The sequence below is a fragment of the Oncorhynchus keta genome, chromosome 10 (assembly GCF_023373465.1).
Source record: "Oncorhynchus keta strain PuntledgeMale-10-30-2019 chromosome 10, Oket_V2, whole genome shotgun sequence".
Taxonomy (NCBI): Eukaryota; Metazoa; Chordata; class Actinopteri; order Salmoniformes; family Salmonidae; genus Oncorhynchus; species Oncorhynchus keta.
In genome coordinates, this window is record NC_068430.1 from 61353809 (window position 1) to 61367905 (window position 14097).

At 40.0% G+C, this 14097-nt stretch overlaps 1 protein-coding gene across 4 annotated transcripts in view; it reads left to right on the plus strand.

Moving 5' to 3' along the window:
- LOC118389126 (signal-induced proliferation-associated 1-like protein 2) overlaps window positions 1-14097 on the plus strand; it is a 101887-nt gene that overhangs the window by 40883 nt on the left and 46907 nt on the right. For all 4 annotated transcript variants that reach the window (XM_052527430.1, XM_052527433.1, XM_052527432.1 and 1 more), the window contains exons 3-5: window positions 1469-1596; window positions 3334-3522; window positions 9464-9638. In XM_052527430.1, the coding sequence (XP_052383390.1) occupies window positions 1469-1596; window positions 3334-3522; window positions 9464-9638 (492 nt within the window). The remainder of the gene's footprint in view (window positions 1-1468; window positions 1597-3333; window positions 3523-9463; window positions 9639-14097) is intronic.

Consider the following 14097-nt stretch of genomic DNA (forward strand, 5'->3'; position numbering starts at 1 on the left):
GAGCAATCTGGGTGCAATTAATTAGCTTTAGAGATATAAAAAAAAAATGTAAAGTCTACAAAATGTTTCAGGAATGCCTATCTTAACAGGCAGTCTTCTTGTGGAGTGCAACTGTAAGGTTGCAAGATTGGATCCCCCAGACTGACAAGGTGAAAATCTGTCGTTCTGCCCCTGAACAAGGCAGTTAACCCACCGTTCCTAGGCTGTCATTGAAAATAAGAATGTGTTCTTAACTGACTTGCCTAGTTAAATAAAGGTATACATTTCTTTTTAAATCGGCAAAATCGGCGCCCAAAAATACCGATTTCCGATTGCTATGTTTTTGTGGGACAGCAAACTCCATATAAACTATATGATCAAAAGTATGTGGACACCTGCTCATCTCATTCGGAAATTGTGTGCATTAATATGGAGTTGGTCCCCCATTTTCTGCTATAACAGCCTCTACTCTTTTTGGAAAGCTTTCCACTAGATGTTGGAACATTGCTGCAGGGACTTGCTTCCATTCAGCCACAAGCATTAGTGAGGTCGGCCACTGATGTTGGGCAATTAGGTCTGGCTTGCAGTCAGCGTTCCAATTCATTGTGTGCATGTGTGGCCTACCACTTCGCGGCTGAGCCTTTGTTGCTCCTAGACGTTTTCACTTCACAATAACAGCAATTACAATGACATTTGACCATATCTATATATAGATTGATATAGATGTGTACTTTAACATGAATAAAACCAAATCGCAACTATGTAGAAATGTTAATCAACCTACATTTATATAGTTTATTGACTGTGTCCAGCTCGCTAATAATCACATTTTAAAGCTAGACAGTTAGGAGTAAATTTTGACACAGAGGAAATGGTGCGGCCCGCTGGACCGCGTTGAAGTCCGAATGTGTTCCCCGGATAAAAGTGTATTTGACACCCCTGGTCGAGGGAGTGAGGAAAAACACTTCATCCTTGGGATGAATATAATGAAACCCGTGGTGAAGTTAATGGCACTACAAAGACTGTTTTTTCTGCAGTGCAGGTTTCAGTCCGTGCAGGTTTTATTGAAATGAGCCTGTAGTTACATGTCTTTTGCAAACCTACATGTCAATTAATCAGCAAAGGGAGCATTACTACATGAAATATCTGTCTCCTCATTGATTTATTCATACACTAGGTTTAGGCATATCTTTATGGGTTAGCATGTATTTGATCAATTTGATTGACTTTGCTAGTGTTATAATCTAAAATGTGTAGGCCCTATTCATGGAGTTTAAGGATTGCAAAGGCATGTCCAATCAGGCAAATCATGTTAAGTTGAACTGTGTTTGTTGCAGGTCTGTTTTTACCTTTGACCTGTAAGCCAGAGTGCCAAAGCCAAATGTGTATTCTTTTGTGAATTTAATGGAAAATAAAGATTTCTTATGTTATCATAATCCAAACCGCAGCTAACGTTTGTGTTGTACCGTCATTTACCATTTACCCTCAGATCATCAGAACTACTTTGGCACTGATGAGAACTTGGGCCCCGTGGCGGTCAGTATCCGCCGGGAAAAGCTGGATGAGGGAAAGGAGGGAGCACAGTACAACTACCGGGTCACCTTCCGGACCAGCGAGGTAAATAATCGAAAAGGGGGGATGTCGCGTGAGGCTGAGAGTGTCCTAAAATGTATGCTGTACACAGGGTCTTACTGTGGACTCTCACATTGCTAACCAGCAGGCAAAATTAATTCTGAAGTGGTGGAATGTTGTCATACCTTCATACATAATGAATAATCAATTAGTTATAAGACCACAAATGATGTGAAATAGAAAATACCTCCAAGATTGAATTCAAACTACACCAAGTTCTTCCATAGAACCCCCCCTTCCAAAATGTAATCTCTGTAGATAATCGTAACATAACTGAAAGGCACAACTTTTGTGAGATGATGCACAGTGGACTAGATAAGCAGACATTTTGTATTATCATACCAATGGGACATTAAACAACTTTTAATCCTGGCAAGGTAATGGGGAAAGTTTGATCCCACGATATGTTAGTTCTCCTATGAGATACTGTAAGTGGGGAGATTGTGACATGCTAAAAGCAAATCTATTTAGTTTGACTAAAAGCTAATTCCCTATGCAACTTAACCCAGAGAAATGGGAGAGAGACTTTTCACTGCGTGTAGCGGGAAATTGAAGCTCTTTGGGAGGTACTCTCTTCACTAGTATCCTTGTTTACTACTCTATATATCACCCATGTTTCTTATATATTACAGTCATTTGTCTCTTACGTTTTCTTCCTGATGTAGTTTACTTCATTTTCTATTCATAATTTGTAATCATTTTCCATAAAAAAAAAAAAAAAACGGATTCTTCTATAATAACAACATCGTAGCTACATTACTTAAGACAGCCAAACACTGCAATGATTCCCACTCACTTAATGTGTTACAAACATTCTTCTGGATCATGTTGCTCTTGAAACATGGGTGCGGAAGATTTAAACTGTTAATAACAACTTTCACGAATGAGCCTTTATAAATGCTTACACTTTATGAATGACTTTCAATGTTGTAACTAAAAGCTTATTGATTGTAAATGCCTAGAAGTGCTTAATTCCTACGTCTAAGCCAACATATGGAATTGTTTTAAGAATGTCATACCATGGATCATGTTTTTACTACTGTAGCCCATAGAAACGCATTGAATTACACATTCAAAAATAGCAAAAAATACACCAAAAAATTGGGTTTTGAAGTGTATGTCCTTTATCTAGGAGATATAAGAAAGCTCAGGAAATATTGTAGTTTTTTTTAACCCATTTGGCACAACTACCTCCATACTTACATTCATTCATTTGTTTGGGTTACCTTTAGACGAGTCCCGTGACACTTCTGAATACTGTAGAGCAAAATGGAGTCTCCCCTTTCTGCAGTGTGATCATATTAGTTTGTAGCCCAAATGGTTTGGACACTACAGACAAACGTTGGTACATCAGTGTTACTGACTTTAGACGAGTCCCGTGACAAACTGTTAGGATGCTACAGACGGAGAAGACCGATTTTCGGGATGTCTCCTGGTCTGACCAATAGTGCTGTAGCTCTGCCACAGGGTGACATAGGCGATGTGTTGGATTGAGATGCAGCCCATGCAACCAAAAAAACACATCTCTAGCTTAAACTGACAGATTTTGATGGACACTAGGGGGTTAAAACTTTTGCATATAATAAAATAGTTATTTCTAACTTATCATTTGCAACTTTATTCATGAAAGTTGTTTGTAAATTGTTACTCAAACTCCAACTCAACCGTCAAGGCTAAACCCCCAGCTAAACTCCAGCCTCTCTCTCTCTCTGTCCTCCCCAGCTCACCACTCTCCGAGGGGCCATCCTGGAAGACGCCGTGCCCTCCACCGCCAAGCATGGCATGGCCAGGGGCCTACCGCTGAAGGAGGTGCTGGAGTATGTGGTTCCAGAGCTGAACATCCAGTGTCTCAGGCTGGCCACCAGCTCACCCAAGGTCCCTGAGCAGCTCCTCAAGCTGGACCAACAGGGGGTGAGTGATCATAGACACAGTCGCAAGTGAAATTTGCACAGTCTTAACATTTTGCTGATTTTAAAACATTTTTTTTTAATGTATAAACCTACTCCACATTTTCAAAGTGTGTGTACAGTTGAAGTCGGAAGTTTACATACAAGTAGGTTGGAATCATTAAAACTCGTTTTTCAACCACTCCACACATTTCTTGTTAACAAACTATAGTTTTGGCAAGTCGGTTAGGACATCTACTGTGTGCGTGACACAATTAATTTTTCCAACAATTGTTTACCGACAGACTATTTCACTTATAATTCACTGTATCACTATTTTGGTGGGTCAGACGTTTACATACACTATGTTGACTGTGCCTTTTAAACATTTTGGAATATTCCGGAAAATGTTGTCAATTTGCCCTTCAGAAGCTTCTAAAGCCATGACATCATTTGAGTCAGTTGGAGGTGTACATGTGGATGTTTTTCAAGGCCTACCTTCAAACTGAAATATTGTAGACCTCCACAAGTCTGGTTCATCCTTGGGAGCAATTTCCAAACACCTGAAGGTACCACGTTCATCTGTTCATCTGTACATACAATAGTACGCAAGTTAAAAAAAACATGGGACCACGCAGCCGTAATACCGCTCAGGAAGTAGACGTGTTCTGTCTCCTAGAGATGAACATACTTTGGTGCGAAAAGTGAAAACAACAGCAAAGGACCTTGTGAAGATGCTGGAGGAAACCGGTACAAAAGTATCGATATCCACAGTAAAACGAGTCATATATCGGCATAACCTGAAAGGCCGCCCAGCAAGGAAGAAGCCATTGCTCCAAAACTGCCATAAAAAAGCCAGACTACGGTTTTCTACTGCACATGGGGACTTTTTGGAGAAATGCCCTCTGGTCTGATGAAACAAAAATAGAACTGTTTGGCCGTAATGACCATCATTATGTTTGTAGGAAAAAGGGGGAGGCTTGCAAGCCGAAGAATACCATCCCAACCGTTAAGCACGGGTGGCAGCATCATGTTGTGGGGGTGCTTTGCTGCAGGAGGGACTGGTGCACTTCACAAAATAGATGGCATCATTACGAAGGAAGATTACGTGGATATATTGAAGCAACATCTCAAGACATCAGTCAGGAAGTTAAATCTTGGTCACAAATGGGTCTTTTCAAATGAACAATGACCACAAGCATACTTCCAAAGTTGTGACAAAATGGCTTAAGGACAACAAAGTCAAGGTATTGGAGTGGCCCTCACAAAGCCCTGACCTCAATCCTATAGAAAGTTTGTGGGCAGAACTGAAAAAGCGTGTGCGAGCAAGGAGGCCTACAAACCTGACTCAGTTACACCAGCTCTGTCAGGAGGAATGGGCCAAAATTCACCCAACTTATTGTGGGAAGCTTGTGGAAGGCTACCTTAAATTTTTGACCCAAGTTAAAAAATTTAAAGGCAATGCTACCAAATAATAATTGAGTATGTAAACTTTTGACCCACTGGGAATGTGATGAAAGAAATGAAAAATGAAATAAATCACTCTCTCTACTATTATTCTGACATTTCACATTCTTCAAATAAATTGGTGATCCTAACTGACCTAAAACAGGGAATTTTTACTAGGATTAAATGCCAGGAATTGTGAAAAACTTGAGTTTAAATGTATTTGGCTAAGGTGTATGTAAACGTCCGACTTCAACTCTGTATATACTTGGTGAAAGCACCTTTGGCAGCCATTGCAGCTGTGATTCATTTTGAAAAATGTTCTTCCACCCCTGCACAACTCTTCGGGCAACATTTATCCATTGTTTTTTTTTCAAAATAATCTATTTGGTTGGGAATCATTGGTGGGCAGCAACATTCAAACCTTTCTGGTGTCATTCTGGTGTGTTTTTCTGCATTGAAAATAGTGTAATTAACCTGCTGAAAAATAACATTTCTACCCCAGGGTTAGGTTTGCAGAAGACTGGTTTCTATCTAACTTTTTACCTGGGCGTTGCTAATTCTACATTTCTTTTGATCCTAACAAACTCCCTCTTCTTGGAGTCACCTTTCTGCTGATCTCAGGGCAGTTCAATCGACTTAATGGTTGCAGTTAACTTTAGTGAGCTTAATGGAAGTACTGATGGGAGTTTCATAATAAAGCCACAGGTCAATACAAAAGGTTCTAACCTGCTCTGCCTCGTAACATTGCTTATGGTAGAGCATTGCGCTTGCAATGACAGGATAATGGGTTCAATTCACCCGACCAACAATACCCCCCAGAAAATGACGCGTGCGTGACTGTAATTTGCTTTGGATAAAAAAATCTCCTCAATGTTATATATTTTTTATTATTATACAGCCCCGGGAAACTATTGAGCGTGAAAAATCCAGGAGTTTGCAGAGTTGCAGTTCTTGACACGAACCTGTATGCCTGGCACCTACTTCCATACCCTGTTCAAAGGCACTTCATTATTTTGTCTTGCCCATTCACCCGTTGAATGGCACACACATACAGTCTGTCTCAATTGTCTTCAGGCTTACAAATCCTTCTTTAACCTGTTTGTGCAGGAGGCTATAGGCCCTATACATTATCGCTGCATTTTGGCTAAGCATGCATAGCCCTGCCATTGTTGTTGTTCTCGGTATGTGATCACACTGGTAATATATAACTTGTTGTATTACTTGAGGCACAGCTGAGTGAGCGTAATTAGCTTTCGCTGGACTGATGGCCTGCATCTGATGGTCAGTTGGAGGGGGCAGCAGTGAGAGCTTCGATGCAACCAAGTTTATAATTTTTTTTAAATGTGCTGTGTAAAAACCCTTGGATCAACGCTAGCGGTGAGGCTGCCTCTCACTGTTTCTCCGCTCTCCCTCCCTCCCACTGAGAGAAGGGGACACAGCCTTCCAGCTAATAGTGAAATTCATGTTGTCACTGCTATGATCAGAGAAAATGAAATAAAATATACACAAGCCCCTAATAATAACCCCGCAAGCTTATCGAAACACTTTGCTAAACTCATTATTGCAGCTGCCGTGCTGGTTGTAGTGTGAGTGGAAGTAGGGAGAACCCATTTGATGGCTTCTCAAAGTGAATAAAGTGTTGCCAGTGTTGAATAACAACTTAAACGTGAACTTACACACAAAACAGCAGCTGTATTCATTGAGTCTCTCCAGTCATGATTTTACGTTTTGAAATCTCACCGTATCAACTTTGCTGTGCGCTCTAGACTTTTTAGACTTGTCTATGGCTCGAGGAAACTGTGCAGACACAGTGATCTGAGCTGTCTGATTGGCCAGTGGTAAGCCTGTAGGTGCACTTAATTTGTTTTCTGGGCCAACCAGTTGGGCGGAGTTCTACATTCAGACACATGGAATTATTCAAAATAGGCACACCGCCAACAGCACCAAACAAATCAAAAAAATAATTACAGAAATGTTTGGCGGTTGACTAGGAAAGCCTTGGAGATTGACGGATCGGTTGGTGACCACAAGTCTAAAAGAAACAAATAGTTTCTTAGCAAAGAGACATTTTTCATACAATACTTTTGCTAGGACTTTCTGAGTGGGGAGGGGTAAACTTAAAAACTAGATGTTATTGTCACAGAGGTTTGGGATTCTCTTTCTTGTGGGTCCATTAACTAATTTACCGCCTGGTTATATAACCAGGAAGGCCAAATCTCCATCCCAACAAAACCTTTCACATAGCTCTTACACTAAAAGGGCATTGTCATTTTCACAGTATTATTCCAGCCTCCATAGTGTGGAAATATATATAAAACACAGGATTTTGACTGCATTGGGGCTTTTAATTCGCCCGGTAAATGACGAAGGTATTTGTATTGCAATTGAGTGCACAGTATGACACATCCTAATACAATCACATATCTTATACATCACTGTTGTCACAAGTAGGTATTTCCGCTTAAAACAAGGGATTACATTGCAAATATTGATTGCTTTACTGTGTTAAGCAAAAACCCAGATATTTAGTTTGCTGTTTTTGAGCCCTTATCATCAATCAAGCACTTACGGATTCAGCATACTGCCTTTCGGGCTATGTCTGGCACAGCGGGAAACCAGGATATTGTACAAATACACAACTCACCACTCAGTCAGAGGCTAGACTTTAATCACATTTATTTTCCCAATTATGACTACCATGCAAAGAAATCCAATTGCCACCGTCTGAGGGGTTTTCTCCCATTCTAGTAATTATATTTCTATGCTACCATGGCTCCGGTATCTAGTATCAATATGGTGGAATATTCACTCATCTCTGGACAGGGGAAAAAACAATAAGCGGTATTGCCATGTAACTGGATTTCTGGGTAACCAGAGACGTGCATCAAGATAGATCAATCCCTAAAGCATGTAACAGCAGTGGGAGAAATGGCATCAGGGTGCAATATCAGAGTATTGATGAGATCAAGTTTCATACAAGCTTCTTTCATTTGGGGAGCGTGGCAGGTGGTTTGTAAATCTATTGGAGCAAAGCTGGTGAGAGGCGAGGAGGGGGAATCTTGACCTCAAGGAATGTCTAGGGGTCAACTCTCTTATTCCTCTATTTGATTAAGTTTAATTCCATGTTGTTTAATTCAACTACGTTTAATTATGTTACATTTCATTGATGTGATAATATCATAATGAGCTTTCACCGGTGATATCTACTGTAAGTAGGACTGGAATGCTATTATTGTGATCTACTCGTTAATCAACCGTGCAGATACGTAGTAAAGACAACCATCAATGGCAATCTAACGTCGCTTTACCAGCAGTACTTCCCCTATCCCCCTCAAGTGTGAATCATTTACTAAGGCGGTACAGATTCCAGTTCCCTTATCCAAAACAATATGGCCTCACATCCCACTGAATTTTTGCTGTGTTGGCACGACAATGTGAGAGATGGGAAGAGACCAGCCAAGCAAATTGAGACTTCTCGATTTAATGCTTTTTTTTTTTTTGACTGCTCGTCTCGTCATGTTGCCTAGCTGTGAGCAGTGAGCACCCCCACTGGCTTATGAGGACCTTCTTTGAGTTTCGTGAGGGTCTGCAGATTTTGGTCTTGTGTACCCCCCCCAGCCTCCCCACACACACACAAAAATGTTTCATCCTACAGCATTTCTAAGATTAATAAATTATTCAGGACCAACCGTTAGGTGTGGTGTGAGGGCCACTCGCACTGTAATTATTTCCTCTTTTGTGTGTGTCAACTCCTCTGATAGCACACTTAGTGCTAGCCATCTGAACAATCTCAGCACCTGGTGTCAGGTAATAGGTATTGATAGCAGAAGATAAAATGCACTGGGCTGGTACAGCGCTTGATATATCCTTCCCTCCCTGAGGCCTTACAGGGGCGTTTCAGTCTAATTTGACACCATACACCGGCGCCGGCAACCGTCTCTGACGCTACAGAGCATTTCAATCAAGAGTGTAGATAAGGAGGAATGCATCGTTGAATACTGTATGTCCCATCTCAGTGTTGCTCTGAAATGACGTGTCTTATGAAAAATAACACCTGCTATAATTTGGTCATGAGCCCAAGCATTTGGATAAATGTTTCATAAGCTTTATGCCAGTTTCCTTTTTATAAGATTTGCATTGAGTATGTATGTATGTATGTATGTGTATGTATGTATGTATGTATGTGTGTGTATTTGTGTATTTGTGTATGTGTATGTATGTGTATTTGTGTATTTGTATGTATGTATGTATTTGTATGTATATATTTGTGTATGTATATATATATATATATATATATGTATATATTTGTATATATATATATATATATATATATATATATATGTATATATATTATCGTATAATAAACAGACATTAGGTAGACATAGGCAGATCATAACCCCAGGTTATAACCCACCCCTAAATTACAAGGTTCTTCCACACATTAGCATAGCATAAACAGATATTGGGCAGACATTGGCATGTCATAACCCCACCCTTATTGTTCTTTGTCATTCCAGTTGAGCTTTCAGCACAAGGTGGGCATCATGTACTGCCAGGCGGGCCAGAGCACCGAAGAGGAGATGTACAACAATGAGTGCGCCAGCCCCGCCCTGGAGGAGTTCTTGGAGCTGCTGGGCCAGAGGGTCAGGCTGAAGGGCTTCACCAAGTACCGGGCCCAGCTGGACAACAAAAGTAAGAGTTCATGACTCAACACACACATTTGTTTTATATATTTTATAATCATTTGATTTATCATATGCTTGATAAATGTTCAAGAAATTAGGGGATGAGGGCCCAGCTGGACACATACTGTACATCCTCTAAATCATTCAAAACTGAAGAATTCAGTTTTGAATGATTTATCTTTTGATAGGAGCAAACTTGAAAGTTTGAAAAAATGTGGTAGATTGCAAAAAAAAAACATTCCAAAGAAGGTCCATGTCTCTCTGTACACTGAAAAATGCTTGAGGTGTTACATGGCCAGAATTTTTTTTTACTCTGCAAAATTAATGCGATTTTTATTTTTATTTTTATTTTTTATTATACGGATAAATGGTGTTGGAGGGCAAGTAGGAGGCACCCTGTCCTCTGGTCTAAAAAAATGTCCCAATGCCACAGGGCAGTGACTGGGGACATTGCTCTGTGTAGGGTGCCGTCTTTCGGATGGGACGTTAAATGGGTGACCTGACTCTCTGTGGTCACTAAAGATCCCATGGCACTTATCTTAAGAGTAGGGGTGTTAAATGTCAACTGTGAAGAGGTGACTCTTGGATGCTGGCCTTCTAGGCAGAGTTCCTCTGTCCAGTGTCTGTGTTTTATGCCCATCTTAATCTTTCCTTTTTTATTGGCCTGTCTGAGATATGGCTTTTTCTTTGCAGCTCTGCTTTGAGGGCCAGCATCTCGAAGTCGCCTCTTCACTGTTGACTTTGAGACCTCGTGTTTTGCGGGTACTATTTAATGAAGCTGCCAGTTGAGGACTTGTGAGGTGTCTGTTTCTCAAACTAGATACACTAATGTACTTGGCCTCTTTCTCAGTTGTGCACCGGGGCCTCCCACTCCTCTTTCTATTCTGGTTAGCGCCAGTTTGCGCTGTTCTGTGAAGGGAGTAGTATACAGCGTTGTACGATATCTTCAGGTTCTTGGCAATTCCTCACATGGAATAGCTTTCATTTCTCAGAACAAGAATAGACTGACAAGTTTCAGAAGAAAGTTCTTGTTTCTGTCCATTTTGAGCCTGTAATCGAACCCACAAATGCTGACGCTCCAGATACTCAACTAGTCTAAAGAAGGCCAGTTTTATTGCTTCTTTAATCAGAACCACAGTTTAAAGCTGTGCTAACAAAATTGCAAAATAATTTTCTAATGCTCAATTAGCCTTTTAAAATGTTAATCTTGGATTAGCTAACACAACGTGCTATTGGAACACAGGAGCGATGGTTGCTGATAATGGGACTCCGTTTCCAGCTACAATAGTATTTCTGATCAATTTTATGTTATTTTAACCTCTAGCGACTAGCAATCCCATATCCGGGAGCGTAATCATAGCCTCAAGTGCATTACCATAACACAACTTTTCCTATTCATGACCATCGCAAATGAAATGAAATAAATATATTCAAACACAAGCTTAGCCTTTTGTTAACAACACTGTCATCTCAGATTTTCAAAATATGCGTTACAGCCAACGCTAGACAAGCATTTGTGTAGGTTTATCATGGCATAATGCTATGCTAGGTTTCCCTGGCAGCAGGCAACATTTTCACGAAAATAAGAAAAGCAACCAAATTAAATCATTTACCTTTGAAGAACTTCAGATGCTTTCACTCAGGAGACTCCCAGTTACATAGCAAATGTTCCTTTTTTCCAAAAAGATTATTTTTGTAGGCGAAATAGCTCCCGTTTCTTCATCATGCTTGGCTGGGAAATCGACCGGATCGACCGGAACTATAACGCCAAACATTTTTCAAAATTTGCTCCATAATATCGACAGAAACAAGGCAAACGTTGTTTAGGATCCATCCTAAAGGTGTTTTTTAACATATATATCCGTCGAGGCAATTGGTTTCTCATAAGAAGCGATTGGAAAAATGGCTATCTCAGTATTTTACGCAAGATTTTCTGCGGGAGACACCATGTGACCACATGCCATATATGGTCCCTTACAGCCATTCTTCAATGGAAATGCCTAAAAAGACGTCACAATGCTGTAGACACCTTGGGGAATACGTGGAAAATGTAAGCTCATTCGTAGCTCATTCACAGCCATATAAGGAGTCATTGGCATGAGGCGGTTTCAAAAAATGCGGCACTTCCTGGTTGGATTTTTATCTGGGTTTTGCCTGTAACATCAGTTCTGTGGCACTCACAGACCATATCTTTGCAGTTTTGGAAACGTCAGAGTGTTTTCTTTCCAAAGCTGTCAATTATATGCATAGTCAAGCATCTTTTCGTGACAAAATATCTTGTTGAAAACGGGAACGTTTTTCATCCCAAAATTTTAATAGTGCCCCCTAATGCATATTAACCTCTTAAGCCCACCCGACACGCAGGCGCTCCATCTAGCCATCTGGAAATGCAAATGCGCTACGCTAAATGCTAATAGCACTCGTTAAAACTCAAACGTTCATTAAAACACACATGCAGGGTACTGAATTAAAGCTACACTCGTTGTGAATCCAGCCAACAAGTCAGATTTTTAAAATGCTTTTCGGCGAAAGCATGAGAAGCTATTATCTGATAGCATGCAACACCCCAAAATACCTGAAGGGGACGTAAACAAAATAATTAGCATAGCCGGCGCTACACAAAACGCAGAAATAAAATATGAAACATTCATTACCTTTGACGAGCTTCTTTGTTGGCACTCCTATATGTCCCATAAACATCACTATTGGGTCTTTTTTTTCGATTAAATCGGTCCATATATACCCCAAATATCGATCTATGAAAAGTGTGTGATCCAGAAAAAAACTGCGTTTTAAAACGCAAAGTCATTTTTTTTTTATTAAAAAAGTCGACGATAAACTTTCGCAAAACACTTCGAAATACTTTCGTAATCCAACTTTAGGTATTAGTAAACGTTAATAATCTATCAAATTGATCACGGGGCGATGTGTATTCAATAGCTCCACGTCTTCAAATCATGGTCGGAAATCTCTCTTCCAAAACATCCTGTCGGAGACCGGAAAGAATGGGGTCTCTCTTACTCTTTTGACCAAGAAACAACACCCAGGCAATTGACAAGACTGGCGACAACGTGTGGAAGCTGTAGGACTTGCAATCTCAGCCCCATCTAATTTGCTGTCCCATAGACAATACATGCAAGTGGCGCATTGATATTTTTTCCAGTTTTCGGTGATCAGTTTTCCTTGCGCTTTTTGATGAAACACACGTTCTGTTATAGTCACAGCCGTGATTTAACCAGTTTTAGAAACGTCAGAGTGTTTCTCTATCCACACATACTAATCATATGCATATACTATATTCCTGGCATGAGTAGCAGGACGCTGAAATGTTGCGCGATTTTTAACAGAATGTTTGAAAAATTAAGGGGTAGGCTTAAGTGGTTTTAATGTACAAAAAATTTGATTTTCTTTCAAAAACAAGGACATTTCTAAGTGACCCCAAACCTTTGAACGGTAGTGTATATACTGTACATACAGACAGACAGATGCAACAATTTCAAAGATTTTACTCAGTTACATTTCATATAATGCAATCAGTCAATTGAAATAAATTCATTAGGCCATAATCTATGGATTTCACATGACTAGGAAGGGGTGCATCCATGGGCGGGCCTTAGAGGCCCAGCCAATAAGAATGAAGTTTTACCCCACGAAATGGCTTTAATACATAAGCTGGACCTGTGTAATGATAATTCTGTTTAATCAGCTTCTTGATATACCATACCTGTCAGATGGATGGATTATTTTGTCACAGGAGAAATGCTCACTAACAGGGATGTAAATACATGTGAGTGCAAAGTTTTAGATAAATACGGTTTCTGTATAGATAGATAGATATAGATATAGAGATTTATGTATATCTCTGTGCTGAAATACAGGAATTTAGAAATAGACCTACCATTGAGCAGTTCAGTCAAATTAAAGACAGGCTGGTCGCATGCACTCCATGTTAAGTTCTCCACTATAGACAGTCTATAGTTATTATGCCCCCAGCCTCTGGAATAGCCTGCCAGAGAACCCGAGGGGGGCCAAAACTGTGGACATATATTTAAAAGATCTTAAAACTCGTGTTTTTTGCTTTGCTTTTCCTTAGGGTGCTTTTTAGTTATTCAGTTTGTCACACTTTAGTTTTTATTCTTGTTTGTTGTGTAGTAAATATTTAAGCTTTCCTTTCCTTGTTTTTTGCATCTGTTGCATTCCATGTCTGAAATGAGCTGTATAAATAAAGCTTGATTCGACTTGTTGTCTGTGAATAAACCCGGGTGGGTCTTTCTATATAGACCATAGCAACACTCTATAAATGAATTGTCATGTGTACTCTGTTGGTTCTATTTGCTTTGCAGTTGTAAGCAACATCTTACATAAGTCTCTTGGGGAAAGCATTCAGATAACTGTTTTATTATTAATGGGCTATTCTGGAGGTCTGAAATTCAGTTACAGCAGTCAAGATTTTAAGCCATCTTAAA